The 19,990-nt window shown below is 41.7% G+C and overlaps 1 protein-coding gene and 1 long non-coding RNA gene across 5 annotated transcripts in view; one reads left to right on the top strand and one right to left on the bottom strand.

The window, feature by feature from the left end:
• The window catches only part of ZFYVE27 (zinc finger FYVE-type containing 27), an 89,773-nt gene extending 71,546 nt beyond the window's left edge, over positions 1-18,227 (bottom strand). Inside the window, exons 1-3 of one of the 4 annotated variants that reach the window (XM_073684984.1) lie at positions 18,091-18,227; positions 10,128-10,340; positions 5,883-5,953 (exon numbers count right to left, since the gene is read on the bottom strand). In XM_073684984.1, the coding sequence (XP_073541085.1) occupies positions 5,883-5,953; positions 10,128-10,339 (283 nt within the window). In that variant the 5' untranslated portion in view covers position 10,340; positions 18,091-18,227. Of the gene's footprint in view, positions 1-5,673; positions 5,818-5,882; positions 5,954-10,127; positions 10,341-10,428; positions 10,587-18,090 lie in introns of those variants that run through there. The other 3 variants (XM_073684983.1, XM_073684985.1, XM_073684986.1) reach the window with 3 other exon arrangements.
• LOC141273326 (uncharacterized) lies at positions 9,752-15,538 on the top strand. Its single transcript, XR_012322087.1, has 2 exons — positions 9,752-10,871; positions 15,132-15,538. It is a non-coding gene; the product is annotated as an uncharacterized lncRNA (long non-coding RNA).
• Positions 18,228-19,990: the final 1,763 nt, after the last annotated feature.

Raw genomic sequence — 19,990 nt, 5'->3', positions numbered from 1 at the left:
AATCTTGACTGATAAAAAACAGATATGTAGACATTTTTACAAATGTATTAAAAAGAAAAACTGAAATATCACATGGTCATAAGTATTCAGACCCTTTGCTCAGACGCTCATATTTAGGTCACATGCTGTCCATTTCCTTGTGATCCTCCTTGAGATGGTTCTACTCCTTCATTGGAGTCCAGCTGTGTTTAATTAAACTGATAGGACTTGATTTGGAAAGGCACGCACCTGTCTATATAAGACCTCACAGCTCACAGTGCATGTCAGACCAAATGAGAATCATGAGCTCAAAGGAACTGCCCAATGAGCTCAGAGACAGAATTGTGGCAAGGTATAGATCTGGCCAAGGTTACAAAAGAATATCTGCAGTACTCAAGGTTCATAAGAGCACAGTGGCCTCCATAATCCTTGAATGGAAGAAGTTTGGGACCACCAGAAGTCTTCCAAGACCTGGCCATCCAGCAAGACTGAGCAATTGTGGGAGAAAAGCCTTGGTGAGCAAGGTAAAGAAGAACCCCAAGATCACTATGGCTGAGCTCCAGATATGCAGTAGGGAGATGAGAGAAAGTTCCACAAAGTCAACTATCACTGCAGCCCTTCACCAGTCAGACCTTTATGGCAGAGTGGCCCGACGGAAGCCTCTCCTCAGTGCAAAACATATGAAAGCCCTCAGAGTTTTCTCAGAAACACATGAAGGACTCCCAGACTATGAGAAATAAGATTCTCTGGTCTGAGGAGACGAAGATAGAATTATCACCAAAAAGTTCTAAGCGGTATGTGTGGAGAAAACCAGGCACTGCTCATCACCTGCCCAATACAATCCCAACAGTGAAACATGGTGGTGGCATCATGATATGGGGGTGTTTTTCAACAGCAGGGACAGGACGACTGGTTGCAATTGAAGGAAACATGAATGCGGCCAAGTACAGAGATATCCTGGATGAAAACCTCTTCCAGAGTGCTCTGGGCCTCAGACTTGGCCGAAGGTTCACCTTCCAACAAGACAATGACCCTAAGCACACAGCTAAAATAACAAAGGAGTGGCTTCATAACACTGTGACCATTATTGACTGGCCCAGCCAGAGCCCTGACCTAAACGCAATTGAGAGACCTGAAAATGTCTGTCCACCAACATTCACCATCCAACCTGACGGAACTGGAGAAAATCTGCAAGGAAGAATGGCAGAGGATCCCCAAATCCAGGTGTGAAAAACTTGTTGCATCATTCCCAAGAAGACTCATAGAATGGTAGAGTTGGAGGGGACCTCCTGGGCCATCTGGTCCAATCCCCTGCTCAAAGCAGGATTCACTAAATCATTCCAGACAGATATTGGTCCAGCGTCCACTGAAGGGGAACTCACCACCTCTCGTGGCCGCCTGTTCCACTCATTGATCACCCTGTCAAAAAGTTTTTTCTAATATCTAATCTGTATCTCCTCCCATTCAGTTTCATCCCATTGCTTCTAGTCTTTCCTTGTGCAAATGAGAATAAAGATGATCCTTCTACAGTGTGACAGCCCTTGAGATATTTGTAGACAGCCATCAAGACTCCTCTCAGTCTTCTTTTTCGCAAGCTAAACATTCCCAAATCCTGTAACCGTTCCTCATAGGACATAGTTTGCAGACCAGTCACCATTCTGGTCGCTCTTCTCTGAACTTGCTCCAGTTTGTCTATGTCTTTTTTAAAATGTGGTGCCCAAAACTGGACGCAGTATTCCAGATGAGGTCTGACCAAAGAGGAGTAAAGACCGATAATGACTTCACGTGATCTAGACTGTATGCTTCTGTTAATACATCCCAGAATTGTATTTGCCTTTTTTGCTGCTGCATCATACTGTCTATGATCTATTAGTATACCTAAGTCTTTTTCACATGTACTGTTGCTTAGCTCTATTCCTCCCATTCTGTATATGCTTTTTTCATTTTTATTGCCCAAATGTAGGACTTTGCATTTTTCCCTGTTAAAAACCATTCTGTTGGTTGCTGCCCACTGCTCCAGTTTATTTAGGTCTTTTTGAATCCTCTCTCTCTCTTCTCTAGTATTAGCTATCCCTCCTAGCTTTGTGTCATCAGCAAATTTAATCAGTTTACCCTCAATTCCTTCATCTAAATCATTGATAAAGATGTTGAACAATACAGGTCCCAGGACAGAGCCCTGTGGTACCCCACTTGAGATATTCATCCAACTGGATGTGAAGCCATTTACGACCACTCTTTGAGTCCGATCACTAAGCCAGTTATGAATCCACCTAACAGTTGCCTTGTCCATTCCATACTTGGTCATTTTTCCAATAAGGATGGTGTGAGATACTTTGTCAAATGCTTTGCTAAAGTCAAGATATACTATATCTACAGCATTTTCCTGATCCACTCAGTCAGTGATTCTGTCATAGAAGGAAATTAAGTTAGTCTGACATGACTTGTTAGTTACAAACCCATGCTGACTCTGGTTAATCACTTCATTCTTATCCAGGTACTTACATACATGTTGTTTAATAATTTGTTCAAAAATCTTTTCTGGTATAGAAGTCAGACTGACCGGCCTATAGTTCCCTGGGTCCACCTTCTTTCCCTTTTTGAAGATAGGAACAACATTTTTTCTTCTCCAGTCTTCTGGGACTTCTGTTCTCCAAGAATTTTCAAAGATTATGGAGAGTGGTTCTAAAATTTCTCCTACTATCTCCTTCAGTACTCTGGGGTGTAATTTATCTGGACCTGGAGACTTGAACTCCTTTATGTTAGCTAAATATTCCCTCACAATCTTTCTGATTACACATAACCTGGATTCTTCTATTCCTTTAATAGGACAGTGAAGATCAGTTGTTGTTACATTTTCTTTCTGAGAGAAAACTGATGCAAAATAGGAATTAAAAAGTTCGGCCTTCTCAACATACTTTCTTACCATTTCACCATTTTCATCCTGTAAAAATCCTATAGCATCTTTGACTTTTCTTTTACTTTTGACATACCTCCAAAATCCTTTTTTATTGCTTTTGACATCTCTTGCAAGCCTTAATTCATTGTCAGCTTTAGCTAACCTGATATGTGCCCTGCAGGTTCTGCAGACTGCATTATAATCTTCTTTAGATATTCCTCCCTCTTTCCATATGATAAACATTTCTTTCTTTCTTTCTTTTTAGCATGTGTTTAAGTTCTGTGTTCATCCATCTTGGTTTCCGTAAATACTTCCCATTCTTCCTACTTTTCGGGATTGTTAACGACTGTGCTTTGAGAATCTCATTTTTAAAAATTTCCCATCCTTCCTGGACATTTTTGTCCTTAATGACATCCAGCCACTGGATCCTTCCTATTCTCTTTCTAAGTCACTTAAAATCTGCCTTTCTGAAATCTAACCTTGAAGTTTGAGTCTTCACATGTCTTCCTCGTCTAGTTATCCAAAATTCTATAATAGCATGATCTCTGCCTCCTAGGGTCCCAGCCACTTATACCTCCTCAACAATTTCCTCCCTGTTTATAAGGATTAGATCAAAAGTAGCAGATCCCCTTGTTTTCTCCCCTACCTTTAGGAAGATAAAGTTGTCAGCAAGAGAGGATAAGAATTTACTTGACCTGTTTAGTTTTACTTGAGAGAGATTCCCAACAAATGTCTGGATAGTTGAAATCTCCCATGACCACTACGTCACATTTTTTGGAGAACTTGGTCATTTGATACATAAAGAGTTCATCCATATCTTCAGCTTGCCCAGGTGGCCTGTAGTAAATGCCTACAATGGTGTCCTTTCCGTTGTTCTCTCCTTGTATTCTTACCCAACAGTTTCCACAGAACTCCCAGTCTCTGAAGCTTCAATCTCTGTGCAGATATTCGCTTTTCTAACATACAATGCGACACCTCCTCCTCGTTTATCAAGTTTGTTTCTTGGAAAAAAGTTGTATCCGTTTAGCCTTTTATTCCAATCATGTGTATCGTCCCACCAAGTTTCAGTGATTCCAATGACATCATATTTCTTTTCCTGCATTAGTAGTTCCAATTCTCCTTGTTTGTTGCCCATGCTTTGTGCATTTGTATAAAAACATTTTAGTTTGTGATTGGTTTCTCTTCCTCCGATGTTTTTATTATTTAGTTTTTTTGTCTTTGTTCTTCCTTTCCACTTCCAGTAGCAGAGATCTCAATAGTATTTGTCAGCTGTATGGCTTTTTCTGGCCTTTTGCTTCCCTTCCCACATTGTTCTAGTTTAAAGCTCTTCTGATGAGTGTAGCAAGGCGACTTCCAAATACATGTTTTCCAGTCTTCGTAAGGTGCACCGCATCTCTAGCAAGTAGTCCATCGTATAGGTAATTCATTCCGTGATCCAGAAATCCAAATCCTTGTTGAAGGCACCATCGACGTAGCCAGTTGTTCACCTGTAGAATCTTATTCCACCTCATTGTTCCATGGCCATCCACTGGGAGGATGGATGAGAAGACCACCTGCGCTCCCAATTCTTTCGCTTTCTTACCTAAGTTTTCAAAGTCACTGCAGATGGTTTCCAGGTCCTTTCTTGCGGTGTCATTTGTCCCCACATGTATTAGCAGGAATGGGTGGTGATCTGTAGGTCTGAAGAGTCTTGATATCCTGTCAGACACATTAAATTTTTGCTCCTGGAAGACAGCACATTTCTCTTGAGGTTATGTCTGGTCTGCAGATAGCGGCCTCTGTTCCTCTCCTGTACTAGCTCAAAAGGGGGCTTCTACTCAATACTGAGCAAAGGGTCTGAATACTTATGACCATGTGATATTTCAGTTTTTCTTTAATAAATTAGCAAAAATTTCTACATTTCTGTTTTTTTTCAGTGAAGATGGGGTGCAGAGAAAAAAAAATGAACTTTTTAGAATTTACCAAATGGCTGCAATGAAACAAAGAGTGAAAAATTTAAAGGGGTCTGAATACTTTCCATACCCACTGTACATTCAGACCCCAGACCAAACAACTACATAAATTCAGACCCCAGACCAACTTCATACATAAATTCAGACCCCAGACCAACTTCATACATAAATTCAGACCCCAGACCAACTTCATACATAGATTCAGACCCCAGACCAACTTCCTACATAGATTCAGACCCCAGACCAACTTCCTACATAGATTCAAACCCCAGACCAACCAAATAAATAATACATTGAGACAACAGAACAGACCCCTATATCAATTCAGACCCCAGACCTCCTAAATGAATTCAGACTACATGTCAAAATTAATTTAGACCCCAAACCAGATCCGTAATCCAAACCAATCCCAAAATCAAATTCAGAAGTCAGCCCAGACCCCGACATTTACCTGTCGCTCCTCCCTCCCGGGTTGGGGCCTCTTGAACGCTGAGTGTCTTGTCGCGAGTCATCATGAGGATGTCTCGTGCCCCACGACATAAAATGTCATTACCATGAACGACAGGAGGACCCAGTGGTGTCTAGAGCCGAAGGAGACCCAAACCGGCAGAGAGGGATTTATTTTTGTATCTAATTTGTTATCAGAATGTTATTAGGGGCCTCGTCTGTGTATAGAAAAGTTACTGTTGTAATTAAGGCCCATATAGTCAGACATGGGAGAGTCCGGGGCACTTGGGTCTGGTCATATCTTATTATTGGCTTAGCTTTGGGTATGGTAAGAGGCAGCCATGCTGTCGCCCAACCAGGGTGCAGGGCAGGGTTTTCCCCGATTTCAATGGGCCTTACCATGTGTCCAGGTTCCCTGTTCCTGGCCTCGCACCCAGTTTTCCCAGGAAAAGATATATAAAAAAAAAAAAAAGAAGTGCATGAAGCATGTAAGGGAAAGTTCCCTGCCAAGACCGGTGCCATCTACTTAAAATATAACAGTGCCCACAAAGCAAAAATAGCTGCTTATCGGAGAAGACGGGCAAATCCGTGGGTTCATCACCACCTACCTTCATTCATCGTGAGCAGCAAAATATTCACCAGAAAACAGGTGAGAAGTGAAACGATTGGCGTTTGCCATCTGTGGGGAAAAAAAAAAAAAACAGTAAAAACATTAAAACACTGGGCAAGGTAATAATAATAAATTATTATTAGATTATTATGGTCATTGAAATATTTTTTAGATTTTAATATTTGTTACAATTATTATGTTTTATTATTGATAATATTTTTATTGTCATTGAAGTTATTTTTTATATATTATTGATATTATAGCATCTTCAATAGATGACTAAAATTGATAATAAAAACAAAATTATAAAAATAAACAAGAACTTCAATGATGATAAGAGCAATAAATAATAATTACAGTAACAATCATAATACATCAATAAATACAAAAACAACAAAATCAATAAAAATAAGTATTATAATACATTCCGCAAAGTACAGTAAAGTCTTTTAATCTGGCATAAAGGAGACCTGGTAGGAGCCAGATTATTAATTTTTCTGGATTATCAGAGTCTGAAAATATTTTATACCAGTCATATACAGGAGCCATGCAGTTAGAAAAGCTGTGTCACTGTTGCAATACCAGAAGCCACCTGAGCACAAGGGTGGCGCTGTAGGTTTGTTTACTGTGCTGATACCAGCTAGGATTCCATAATGCAGTTTATTACACAGCACAGATAACAGACATATGTTCAGCCGTGGACACAAGACACTGCAGCCCACAGAGCCGAGGCCACATGACTCCGCAGATACAGTCCTCATCTATCTCTGGTAGTCACATGGATAATGGTGCAGCGGCGATCCTGGATGACCACAGCTCCATTCTAACACAGCAATGCAGAGCCTTGGCCGCAGTTGGACCCCGATCAATCAGCAACTTACTAAGATGGGAGAAAAAACTTTAATTGTTTTATAATAAAAAGTCATAAAAAGTTTCCAATATTTTAGGATTTATACTATTTTTTTTTTTTTTTTAACGTTACCGTACTATTCTTTTTCCGTCTCTTGGCATTTGTTGAGCTTTTTTTTGCACCAAATTCTTCAAAATGGCACACGTGGTTTAAGAATTTTGTTCAAAATATTCTGCTTCACAGCTTTTTTAGCATAAAAAGTTCTAAAATGGCACAAAATGTAATAAAAAAAAAAAAATTCAGACAGACATTTATTGGCACCCCCTTCATTTTTTTTCAAAGACTGAACAATATCTTCAGAAATAATTGAAATGAACCAAAGTTATATCCTCAGGATTTTTTAATTAGTGGTCCAAAGTAATGCAACAATACAACATTGTTTTTCAATTTCCATGTTGCAATTTCAAAGAAGAAACAGAATAAACAGCATGTGCAGCAATAAAGGCACCCCTAATTAATACTTGGTTGCACACCCTTTGGCATTGCTGACAGCCTCCAAACGTTTCTTGTAGCCATCTATAAGCTTCTTGTACTTCTCAGCTGGAATTTTCTCCCACTCTTCGTTTGCAGTTTGTTCAAGCTCTTGAATGTTTGCAGGGTTCTTTTTCCCAATGGCAGATTTCATTCAGCTCATCCCAAAGATTTTCCATGGGATTGAAGTCAGGACTCATTGCTGGCCATTTTAACAGTCAATTTTTTCTTTGTCAACCATTCCTGTGTACCTTTGGATGTGTGCTTTGGGTCATTGTCTTGCTGGAGGACCCATGATCTTCAACTCAAACCAAGTTTTCTTACATTGGGTAGGACATTTCGTTCTAAAATCTCTTGATAATTTTCTTAATTCATTATTCCTGTGATACGGTCAAGGCCTCCAGACGCAGCAAAGCAACCCCACAGCATTATGAATCCTCCACCATGCTTAACGGTCAGTAAGGTGTTCTTTTCCTTATAAGCTTCATTGCGCCGTCTGTAAACAAACTGTTGCTTTGCATTGCCAAAAAGCTCTATTTTTTTTTCCATCTGTCCACAGAACATTTACCAAGAAGTATTGTGGTTTGTACAGGTACTCTTTGGCAAAGATCAGATGTTCTTTTTAGGTCTTTTCTTCAGCAATGGTTTCTTCCTTGGCCTTCGCCCATAAAGCTCTGCTTGGTTTAGTGTGCGGCGTATGGTACTTGTTGAAACCATGACCTCAGACTGTTCCAGGTTGGCCTTCAGGTCTTTGGATGTTTGACGTGGTGTTTTTTTACACCATTAGCAACAAGCTTCGAAGACATCTTTTGTCAATTTTCCTCTTTCCCCCACATCCAGGGAGGTTCTTGACGGTTCCATGCTTGGCAAGCCTCTTAACATTGCGCACTGTTGAACCTGGGATACCAAGGTCTTTGGAGATGGCCTTATACCCTTTGGAAGTCTTGTGTTTGCTAATAATAGCAGTTCTGATGTCCTCAGACAGCTCCTTTGTCTTCACCATTGTGACAAAGGAACAGGGCCTACCATGTGGCTTTTTAAAACACTGTAGTCATCATTCATTGGCTAATTCATGTCACATGGGCACCGACAATTAATCACAGGTGAATCTCTTTTGTGATTTACCACAAGCGAGTCAAAATGTGTTTCCATACTAAATTAATGTGCAGGTGCCAATACCAGTGACACAGCAAGCTTTAGGTTTTTCTATTTTTCCCTCCTATTGTGTTTTGTTTTAAATTATTGTTTATCATTTGCTTTTTTTGTATTTAACATGGGTGCTCTATACAAAAAAAACTTTCACTTGATTCATTTTTTTTTCAGGAGATATTCAACATTATGTACTTAAACTTCATGGGTGCCAATAACGATCAGCAGGACTGTATAAATCACTCTCCGGAGAGGAATGGAGGACATTCACGCAAAAAATGTGCAACTTTTCAAAAAGTTGAAAGTGATGAAAACAGCCAAAAACCATCTTGAAACCTCAAACCCTGCCACAAATAAGGACGAAGAAGAAGGACAAAGAAAGAAGGACGAAGAAGACGAAAAAGAAGGACGAAGAAAATGAATTAGAAAAACAAGAAGAATGAAGAAGAAAAAGAATAAAAGGAAGAAGAAGAAAGAAAAGGAAGAAAGCAAACAAAATAAATAAATAAAAAAATAAAAAAAACAAACACCAAAACCTAGACAAAAAAAATGCAAATGCAATAATGAATTGAGCCCTTGGTGTTTAAATTTCTCCCCATCTTTAAGATCTCTTGTTGCCATCAGTGAATAAAAACATTCTTGCCGTCATCCACAGGCATTCAACATGTAAAGAAAAGCTTAGACCAGAGATGCAAGTTTGCTAAAACTGTACCTAACCTAAATAATATATCAGTAGCACAAAATTCTCTCCTGTTCTGTTTGCAACAATGTATCAGCATAAGGTCTACTAACACAGAGCTGTGAGAATATTAGGTCTATGTTCACACACAATGTTTTAGCAGCATTTTTTTTTCTTTTTTTTTTTCTATTGCTAAAACCTGCTCTCTTGGCAGTAAAAACTCTGACTCCAAAACTCAACTTTTGTGTACTTTTCGGCGTTTTGTGTACTGTGTACGGCGTTTTTGTGCGATTTGTCTACAGTACGTGTTTAAAAAAAGTTACTCTCATTCACTAAAAACAACAGGAAAAAAAGATCGGTTTTATGCATTTTTTACAGCGATTTTTGCACTTACTTAGGGTGAAAAAAAGCTGCAAACCGCTAAAAAAAAAAAAAAAGGATTTAAAAAGCTCTGCATTGCTCAAATTCAGTCAGGAAAATAAAAGCAAGCGTGTGCAGGAGATCTCTGACCTCTCAGATTCTGCTGGTGCTGTAAAAGGCAGCTTTTAAAGTGCAAAAAAAAAAAATATATGCAAAAACGCAACGTGTGAACATAGCCTAGGTCTGCTCTAGGTTATTACCACTCAGTGAGATCTTGCAATACCAATTATTTTAGAAAGCTGCAGAAATTCTGCACACAATTATTAGTTTTATTTTACATGACACGTGGAAAATGTGCCGGAATTTATGCCGATTTGGGCACATTTGGTTCAAATTATATATGCACTGGAGAAAAAAATTTAGTGCAGAAAAAAAAAAAAAATAGTATAAGGAAAATGCTGGCTGGATAACCCCATTGGATGGCGCTAATTTTTATGCGAATCCGCAATGCGGTAAAGTGCACATTTGCGCGATTTCTGATGAAGATTTTGCAGTAAAATAAGCGTCAGGTTTGCAAAATGCAAAGTTATCGCATGGAATAAAGAAAAATGCATCTCAAAGAGTTAAATGGCAAACTCAGCTCTGCTACATGCAGTACAAGGAGTGAAGCTCACCTCAGCAGGTATCTGATCGTGTCCCAGCCGTCTCGGACCGGCTCCAGGTAGATCTCGATCCTCTTGTAGGAGATGACCAGGTTGAAGAGATCAAAGGCTTGAGACTTGCTGGCGACTTGAGGAGACCCCGGCTGGGACTCCGCCATGGACGCAATGCCCTCCGACCAACCCATGTCCCCGGGAGAAGCTGCATCTCGCTCTGCCGCCTGCATGCTGCAACAAGGAAGAAAGTTACCGGATGACACAGCGGCCGAGATAAAACTTCCTGGAAATGAAGAACAGAGGAAGAAAGAGTTTAGACCTCTTCTTCCCTGCCCAGCGTCTCAGGAGCCTCGAGCGCATGGCTGTGATCGATGCCAGGAGGACCATAGGGGACTGGCATCAATCTCCAGGAAGTACAGCACTGATATCAGAAAAATATGTTCAAAGGTCAGAAGAAAACTGAAGAGGATATGAACCTCAGGCACCAGATAAACAGGTTACACGCTGATTAGTACTGCAGCCTGTATGTGGGACGGGCCGCAGGGTAATTGCTTTGTGTCACCGGTGCCAGACTGTAACGTCCCAGCTGTCACCTCCCGCACCTGCCTCTTCTACACGGAGGGTTCATATACTTATACGCTCTCGTGTAATGGAGCTTTTCAATTTTAGGTAACTTTTAGCTCAATGTGAATTATCCCTTTAAATGTCAAGATCACCATTTGCTGTCAGCAGGTGAAATATTCTCATCTGGATCTTTATATGGTAAATATAATTGTTTAAATAGGTCTGCTTCTGGTTTTATGTAATCTGTAATATCCCTTTAAATGTTTGCAGTCGGTGGATGAAATATTATCGTCCACATCTTTCTATGTTAGATAGAATTGTCCCACTTTCTTTGGAGGAGCAGTTCATATTTTATCTAATCTGTAATAATCCTTTAATTGTCGAGATCTCTGTTTGCTGTCAGTAGATTAAATGTTCCGATCTGAAAATTAATGTTAGATTTAATCGTGTTTCCATATTTAAAAGGGGAAAATGTCTGGTTTTGTCCAACTTAACCTCAATCTGTATTGGAATATTTCATCCTCAAACAGCAATCTGGAATATTTCATATAATTGTAAACCTGTTTTATGTCATGTAGAATATACCTGTAAATATAAATATCATGGCTTGCCGTCAGTGAATGGAATATTCTTTCCAGGGTTTTATGTCAGATATAATTGTATTTCTTTGTTCTTTAGGGGGATGTTCCTGCAACTTGATCTCATTCTGTAATATATTACACTGTCAACGAACGTAATATTCTTGTCTGCATCTTAACATTTTAAATGTAATTGTATCAACTTGTTTTAAAAGGGTCTTGGGGGGGGGGGGGGGGTCTGGTTTTATTTAACTCAAGCTCAATATTTAAAACACTTTCAAATGTTAAGATCTCTGTTTGCTGTCAGTGGATGACACGTCCTCTGGTGTTCTATAAATCAAGCCGTTTGCTTTGGGATGATGATATCAATATGGAGCTAAATTTGCTTTGTACAAAAATTAAAGGGGTTTTCTGAGTTATTCCCAATGGGCCCAGCATGGGGTAAAAAAATAAAATAAAAAAAAAAATCCCACACTTACTACCGGGCCCGGCACCACTCTTACCCACTCACTACCTGGTCTGGCGCTACTCTTACCTACTCACTACTGTAATCCCACACTCACTACCTGGCCTGGCGTCACCCTTACCCACTCACTACTGTAATCCCACACTCACTACCTGCCCTGGCGTCACCCTTACCCACTCACTACTGTAATCCCACACTCACTACCTGGCCTGGCGTCACCCTTACCCACTCACTACTGTAATCCCACACTCACTACCTGGCCTGGCGTCACCCTTACCTACTCACTACTGTAATCCCACACTCACTACCTGGCCTGGCGCCACTCTTTCCTACTCACTATTGTAATCCCACACTCACTACCTGGCCTGGCGCCACTCTTTCCTACTCACTACTGTAATCCCACACTCACTACCTGGCCTGGCGCCACTCTTTCCTACTCACTACTGTAATCCCACACTCACTACCTGGCCTGGCGTCACCCTTACCCACTCACTACTGTAATCCCACACTCACTACCTGGCCTGGCGTCACCCTTACCCACTCACTACTGTAATCCCACACTCACTACCTGGCCTGGCGTCACCCTTACCCACTCACTACTGTAATCCCACACTCACTACCTGGCCTGGCGTCACCCTTACCCACTCACTACTGTAATCCCACACTCACTACCTGGCCTGGCGTCACCCTTACCTACTCACTACTGTAATCCCACACTCACTACCTGGCCTGGCGCCACTCTTTCCTACTCACTACTGTAATCCCACACTCACTACCTGGCCTGGCGCCACTCTTTCCTACTCACTACTGTAATCCCACACTCGCTACCTAGCCTGGCGCCACTCTTTCCTACTCACTACTGTAATCCCACACTCACTACCTGGCCTGGCGTCACCCTTACCCACTCACTACTGTAATCCCACACTCACTACCTGGCCTGGCGTCACCCTTACCCACTCACTACTGTAATCCCTCACTCGCTACCTAGCCTGGCGTCACTCTTACCCACTCACTACTGTAATCCCACACTCACTACCTGGCCTGGCGTCACTCTTACCTACTCACTACTGTAATCCCTCACTCGCTACCTAGCCTGGCGTCACCCTTACCCACTCACTACTGTAATCCCACACTCACTACCTGGCCTGGTGTCACCCTTACCCACTCACTACTGTAATCCCACAATCACTACCTGCCCTGGCGCCACTCTTACCTACTCACTACTGTAATCCCACACTCACTACATGGCCTGGCGTCACCCTTACCCACTCACTACTGTAATCCCACACTCACTACCTGGTCCGGCACCACTCTTACCTACTCACTACTGTAGTCCCACCCTCACCCACTCACTATTGTAATCCCACACTCACTACCTGGCCTGGCGCCACTCTTTCCTACTCACTACTGTAATCCCACACTCACTACCTGGCCTGGCGCCACTCTTTCCTACTCACTACTGTAATCCCACACTCACTACCTGGCCTGGCGTCACCCTTACCCACTCACTACTGTAATCCCACACTCACTACCTGGCCTGGCGTCACCCTTACCCACTCACTACTGTAATCCCACACTCACTACCTGGCCTGGCGTCACCCTTACCCACTCACTACTGTAATCCCACACTCACTACCTGGCCTGGCGTCACCCTTACCCACTCACTACTGTAATCCCACACTCACTACCTGGCCTGGCGTCACCCTTACCTACTCACTACTGTAATCCCACACTCACTACCTGGCCTGGCGCCACTCTTTCCTACTCACTACTGTAATCCCACACTCACTACCTGGCCTGGCGCCACTCTTTCCTACTCACTACTGTAATCCCACACTCGCTACCTAGCCTGGCGCCACTCTTTCCTACTCACTACTGTAATCCCACACTCACTACCTGGCCTGGCGTCACCCTTACCCACTCACTACTGTAATCCCACACTCACTACCTGGCCTGGCGTCACCCTTACCCACTCACTACTGTAATCCCTCACTCGCTACCTAGCCTGGCGTCACTCTTACCCACTCACTACTGTAATCCCACACTCACTACCTGGCCTGGCGTCACTCTTACCTACTCACTACTGTAATCCCTCACTCGCTACCTAGCCTGGCGTCACCCTTACCCACTCACTACTGTAATCCCACACTCACTACCTGGCCTGGTGTCACCCTTACCCACTCACTACTGTAATCCCACAATCACTACCTGCCCTGGCGCCACTCTTACCTACTCACTACTGTAATCCCACACTCACTACATGGCCTGGCGTCACCCTTACCCACTCACTACTGTAATCCCACACTCACTACCTGGTCCGGCACCACTCTTACCTACTCACTACTGTAGTCCCACCCTCACCCACTCACTATTGTAATCCCACACTCACTACCTGGCCTGGCGCCACTCTTACCCACTCACTACTGTAATCCCACACTCACTACATGGCCTGGCGTCACCCTTACCCACTCACTACTGTAATCCCACACTCACTACCTGGTCCGGCACCACTCTTACCTACTCACTACTGTAGTCCCACCCTCACCCACTCACTATTGTAATCCCACACTCACTACCTGGCCTGGCGCCACTCTTACCCACTCACTACTGTAATCCCACACTCACTACCTGGCCTGGCGTCACCCTTACCCACTCACTACTGTAATCCCACACTCACTACCTGGCCTGGCGCCACTCTTACCCACTCATTACTGTAATCCCAAAGGAAAAAAAAAGGAAAAGACCCTTTAAATCAGCCGATCATTTTGGTGACTTTAAAGATAATCGGCCGGACAATAAACTATCACTTGTAGATGATGCACCATCTTCATCTGATCGCTCTGAACAAGTCTACATTGCGCTTGTACTAGGGAGACATAAACACGGAAATCCAGAATGTCTGATAATCCGACTCCCGCAAGTTTTAATTAAAACCCTGATTATAGGAATATTCACCCCAAAAATAAACTATCACCTATCCACAGGACAGTACGATAGGGGGATAATTTTCTGATCGCTGAACACAGCGATTTTGAGAAAGAATCAATAATAATGCATCCAAACTCCATGATCTGTATGCACGCTCACCACACAAGACTCCATTGCTGAACAAAAAGCATGTTCAAGCGCGTTTACAGTTTGCTCAACAACATTTAGACAAGCCTGTGAAATACTGGGAGAATATAGTCTGGTCAGATAAGATCAAAATTGAACTCTTTGGATGCCATAATACACACCATGTTTGGAGACCAAAAGGCACTGCATATCACCTCAAAAACACCATACCAACAGTGACGTTTGGCAGTGGGAACATCATGGTGTGGGGTTGTTGCTCAGCATAAGGCACTGGCAAACTTCATATGATTGAAGGAAGGATGAATGGACAAATAATAATAATAATTTTTATTTTTATAGCGCCAACATATTCCGCCGCACTTTACAATTTGTACCGAGACATTCTAGATAAAACTCTGCTGCCATCTACCAGGATGATGAAGATGAAAAGAGGGAGGACATTTCAGCAAGACTTATTCCAGACACACAGCCAAGAAAAACTCTCAATTGGTTTCAGAGAAAGAAAATAAAGCTACTAGAATGACAGAGCCGATCACCGAACCTGAATCCAATAGAAAATGTATGGAAGGAACTAAAGTTCATAGAAGGAGCTCATGGTAGCTTCAGGATGTGAAGAGTGTTTGGGCCAAAATCACACCTGAGCAATGCCTGCGACTAGTTTCTCCATGCAGGAGACATATTGAAACTTCATCTCCAACAAAGGCTTTTGTAAGAAATATTAATTAAATTTCAGTAAGAGTGTTCAATACTTTGTCCCTGTGTCATTTCTCATTATTGCACATAACTAAATTTTTGGACATCTATGGCTTGATTCCTCGGCCTGTGTGGATTGGATGGGTTGTTACCGACATCTGGTGAGCATTTCGTGTCAATAGCACCTTTAGAAATATACTTAGAAAATTGGTGACGTGTTCAATACTTATTTCTCTTGATGTATGTATGCATGTGTATATACACACACACACATTAGTGTTACACTTTAAGGGAGCTGAGAAGATACAATCAGCTGAGCTTGTTGTCACACTGTGGTCATTAAAACAGAATAAACAGAATCTGGGACAATGGGTGGTTAATTCCTGGCATTCCTCTCTAGGACAAACATTACCTTCTTGACCTTATTATTTAGGATGACAATGCTCAAATATTTACAGATCTCGTAAATGTGGGAGGGAAGTGACCCACAATCCACAGTCAGCAGTAAAACCTGCACAGCTGTACTGTTTCTCTATCAGCTCTGCTACATATCGCCTACATAGATTGTAGAGCAGCAGATTCCATATGAGGGGTGGCAGGCTATGCGTAAAAGAAAGTTTTTAAGGTGTTCAGAAACTAGTTTTTCAAGTGGAAACAGCTATAAAAAACGCTCCTTTTTGGTGGAGTTTGAAGCCTTTTTTGCAGTCTAGTGATGGCCAGAGCTTAGTATGGAGCAGATTACATCAGGATCCACTTTAAAGAATTGACATGCACTTTATTTTTTTTTTTCCTCTGGGCGTTATTCAAAACGTGAAGTGGAAATGATAATGTCTGTAAAGCGCTGTGGAATTAATGGCGATATATAAGTGAGTGAAAGAAAGAAATAAACGCACGGAATATATGAACAGCAAAGTGGTTTAACAATGAAATTAATAAGATTTTCAGGTGGTTTTTAGCTGATTTTTGTGACTTTTTGGTCGCAAATTAAACGTAAAAGAAACTTCATCTGTACAAAATCATACATGACAAAAGTAGGCAAAATCTGGCCGGAAGATTACACTGGATCAGAACCACATGACTGCGAGCAGAAGAGGGCTTTATGTAGCAGCTGTATATTTCAAAAACAGGAACAGAGGCGTCAGGAGGAGAAGTGGGGGAAATTCTGTAATGTAGATGGTGCAATAGTTTTGGGAATAGTGATGTGACAATATCTGGTTGAAGAAACAAAGTTCTCACATGCAGGCACAAAATATTCAATGTATTGTGGCAGAGATAAACTGACGTCTGCCAGTATACAGCCGAGCAGGCGTGCGATGATACAATGTAGGAGTCAATGTGATAAGAGTGCGATGATACAATGTGACTACTATGCTTATTTATTGATGTGATAATTATGAAAAATTTGTGTAAATTGGCCAAAAAAATTCAATCTGGACTGAATTGATTCTTTAAGAAAAAAAAAGTGTCCCAAAAAGATGATTATTACCCTCTGAGATCTCTCCAGACCCCGTAATAAGCAGAGGGGAGAGAAGGAATTAAAAAAGGGATTATACTTGTGTGTCCTGGCACCGCAGTTCTCTGCTCTCTCGGTCACACAGGGACAAAAATGTGAGTCGCGCCCGGTGATATGAGGCCTGGTCAGCGCTGGAAGATCCGAAGCCGGAGGATCGGTGGCCAGGAAAAGTAGAAATAATATTTTAGCATTTTTTTTGTATCTGGTGTGTTATATACAATGTATGTGTGATCAGTGTATGATGAGTGATCAGTGTATGATGAGTGGTATACAGAGTATAATGTGTAATACACAATGTATGATGAGTGATCAGTGTGAGACATGTGATCTACAGTGGATAGTCAGTGTATGAGATGTGTGATCAATGTGTGATATACAGTGTATGATGGGTGATATACAGTGTATGATGTGCGATATACAGTGTATGATGTGCGATATCCAATGTATGATGTGCGATATCCAATGTATGATATACAGTGTGTAATGTGGGATATAGTGTGTGATATACAGTGTATGATTTGTGATCAGTGTGTGATATACGATGTGTCATATACAGTGTGTGATATACAGTATGATGGGTGATATACAGTGTGTGATGGGTGATATACAGTGTGTGATGGGTGATATACAGTGTATGATGTGTGATATAGTGTATGATGTGTGATATACAGTGTATGATGTGTGATATACAGTGTGTGATGGGTGATATACAGTGTGTGATGGGTGATATACAGTGTGTGATGGGTGATATACAGTGTGTGATGGGTGATATACAGTGTATGATGTGTGATATAGTGTATGATGTGTGATATACAGTGTATGATGTGTGATATACAGTGTGTGATGGGTGATATACAGTGTGTGATGGGTGATATACAGTGTGTGATGGGTGATAAACTGTGTGATGGGTGATATACAGTGTGTGATGGGTGATATACAGTGTGTGATGTGTGATATACAGTGTGTGATGGGTGATATACAGTGTGTGATATACGATGTGTGATGACACTACAGGAGCTGTACACACAGCAGTGCACACAGTGCGGTCACACAGGGTGCAGGCAGCAGATGCATGGAGGAGGCAGCTCTTACCTTCCTCACGAGCACATTTTTCTCCCTCCTCCAGTGTTTCCTCTGTTGTGCAGATTCTTCAGCATTTCCTGTTTGGAGTCATTGTGACGTCACGGAGGGAGGATTCACGGAGGGAGGATTCATGAGTGACTTGCTGTGACGTCACAGGAGGCCGGTCCTGCAGGAAGGCTGCTGCTCCACAGCACACGGGTCTGTGCCCCGCTCCAGTATAGGGAGGAGATATAGCAGAGCTAGGTCCGACCTGTGCAGCAGCATAGTGTGAACGGACACACTCAGCTCTGCGGCATCTGGAGCTGTCACGTGTTCTGCTGCGCGGCCGCTCGTGCACTGCACAGTTTGAACCACAAATGTGAGCGGCTCCTTCCTGATGGAAGTGGCATTGTGAAAATAAAAAAAATTGGGTCTAAAGTAACATTTTTGTGAAAAAAAGTTAAATGTTCATTGTTTTCTTCAACATTCTAAAAATTCCTGTGAAGCACCTGAAGGGTTAATAAACTTCTTGAATGTTGTTTTGAGCACCTTGAGGGGTGACATTTTCAGAATGGTGTCACTTTTGAGTATTTTCTGTCATAAAGGCCCCTCAGTCCCTTAAAAAATGTTGTTGGAAAAATGAGAAATCGCTGGTCAACTTTTAACCCTTATAACTTTCTAAGAAAATAAAATTTTGGTTCCAAAATTGTGCTGATGTGAAGTAGACATGTGGGAAATGTTATTTATTATCTATTTTATATGACATACAGTACAGACCAAAAGTTTGGACACACCTCATTTAAAGATTTTTCTGTATTTTCATGAGCTGGACCGCAGAGTGAAGGCAAAAGGGCCAACAAGTGCTAAGCATCTCTGGGAACTCCTTCAAGATTGTTGGAAGACTATTTCCGGTTACTACCTCTTGAAGCTCATCAAGAGAATGCCAAGAGTGTGCAAAGCAGTCATCAAAGCAAAAGGTGGCTACTTTGAAGAACCTAGAATATAAGACATATTTTCAGATGTTTCACACTTTTTTGCTAAGTATATAATTCCACATGTGGTAATTCATAGTTTTGATGCCTTCAGAGTGAATGTACAATTTTCATAGTCATGAAAATACAGAAAAATCTTTAAATGAGAAGGTGTGTCCAAACTTTTGGTCTGTACTGTATCTCTCTGATTTAAGGGCATGAAAATTAAAATTTAGAAAATTGCAAAATATTCAAAATTTTTCCCAAATTTCCAATTTTTTCACAAATAAACGCAAGTCATATCGAATAAATTGTACCACTATCATGAAGTACAATATGTCACGCAAAAACAGTCTCAGAATCAGGGGGATCCGTTGAAGCGTTCCAGAGTAATTACCTCATAAAGTGACAGTGGTCAGAATTGTAAATATTGGCCCGGTCATTAACATGCAAACCATCTTTCAGTGTAAAGGGGTTTTACCATGAACAAAGTTGATTTTAATCAATAGATCTTGGAATGATCAGAACTTCCACAATTGGATGTGTTTAAATAAAATGTTCCTGTGCTGAGATAATCTTATAAATGTGCCCCTGCTGTGTACTGTGTAATGGCTGTGTCTGACCGTACAGGAACATGGTCTGATCATACCACAGCTCCTGGACAGGGGAGGAAGCAAACGAGTATACAGACATTACAGCATGAGATCGCAAAAAAAATATTTCTTTGAGGTAAATCATTTTTTAAATGCTTTATCTCACAAAAAGAATCAGCTGTGATCCCCTGCTGTAATGTCTGTATACTATTTTGCTTCCTCCCCTGCCCAGGAGATGTGGTATTGTGGCACCCCAGGGGTCTGGTTTCCCACAGTAATGTAATGTTATGTCTGAGAGCAGGTGGGAGGTCCTTTGGTCAGGGATCCTGTGCATGCCACACCTCCTGCCCAGTCTTGGGAGGGGAA

Source organism: Phyllobates terribilis, unplaced genomic scaffold, assembly GCF_046119375.1.
Source record: "Phyllobates terribilis strain yellow unplaced genomic scaffold, ASM4611937v1 Scaffold_5__5_contigs__length_657084704, whole genome shotgun sequence".
NCBI classification, from domain to species: domain Eukaryota; kingdom Metazoa; phylum Chordata; class Amphibia; order Anura; family Dendrobatidae; genus Phyllobates; species Phyllobates terribilis.
This window is presented reverse-complemented; position numbering and strand designations above follow the sequence as displayed.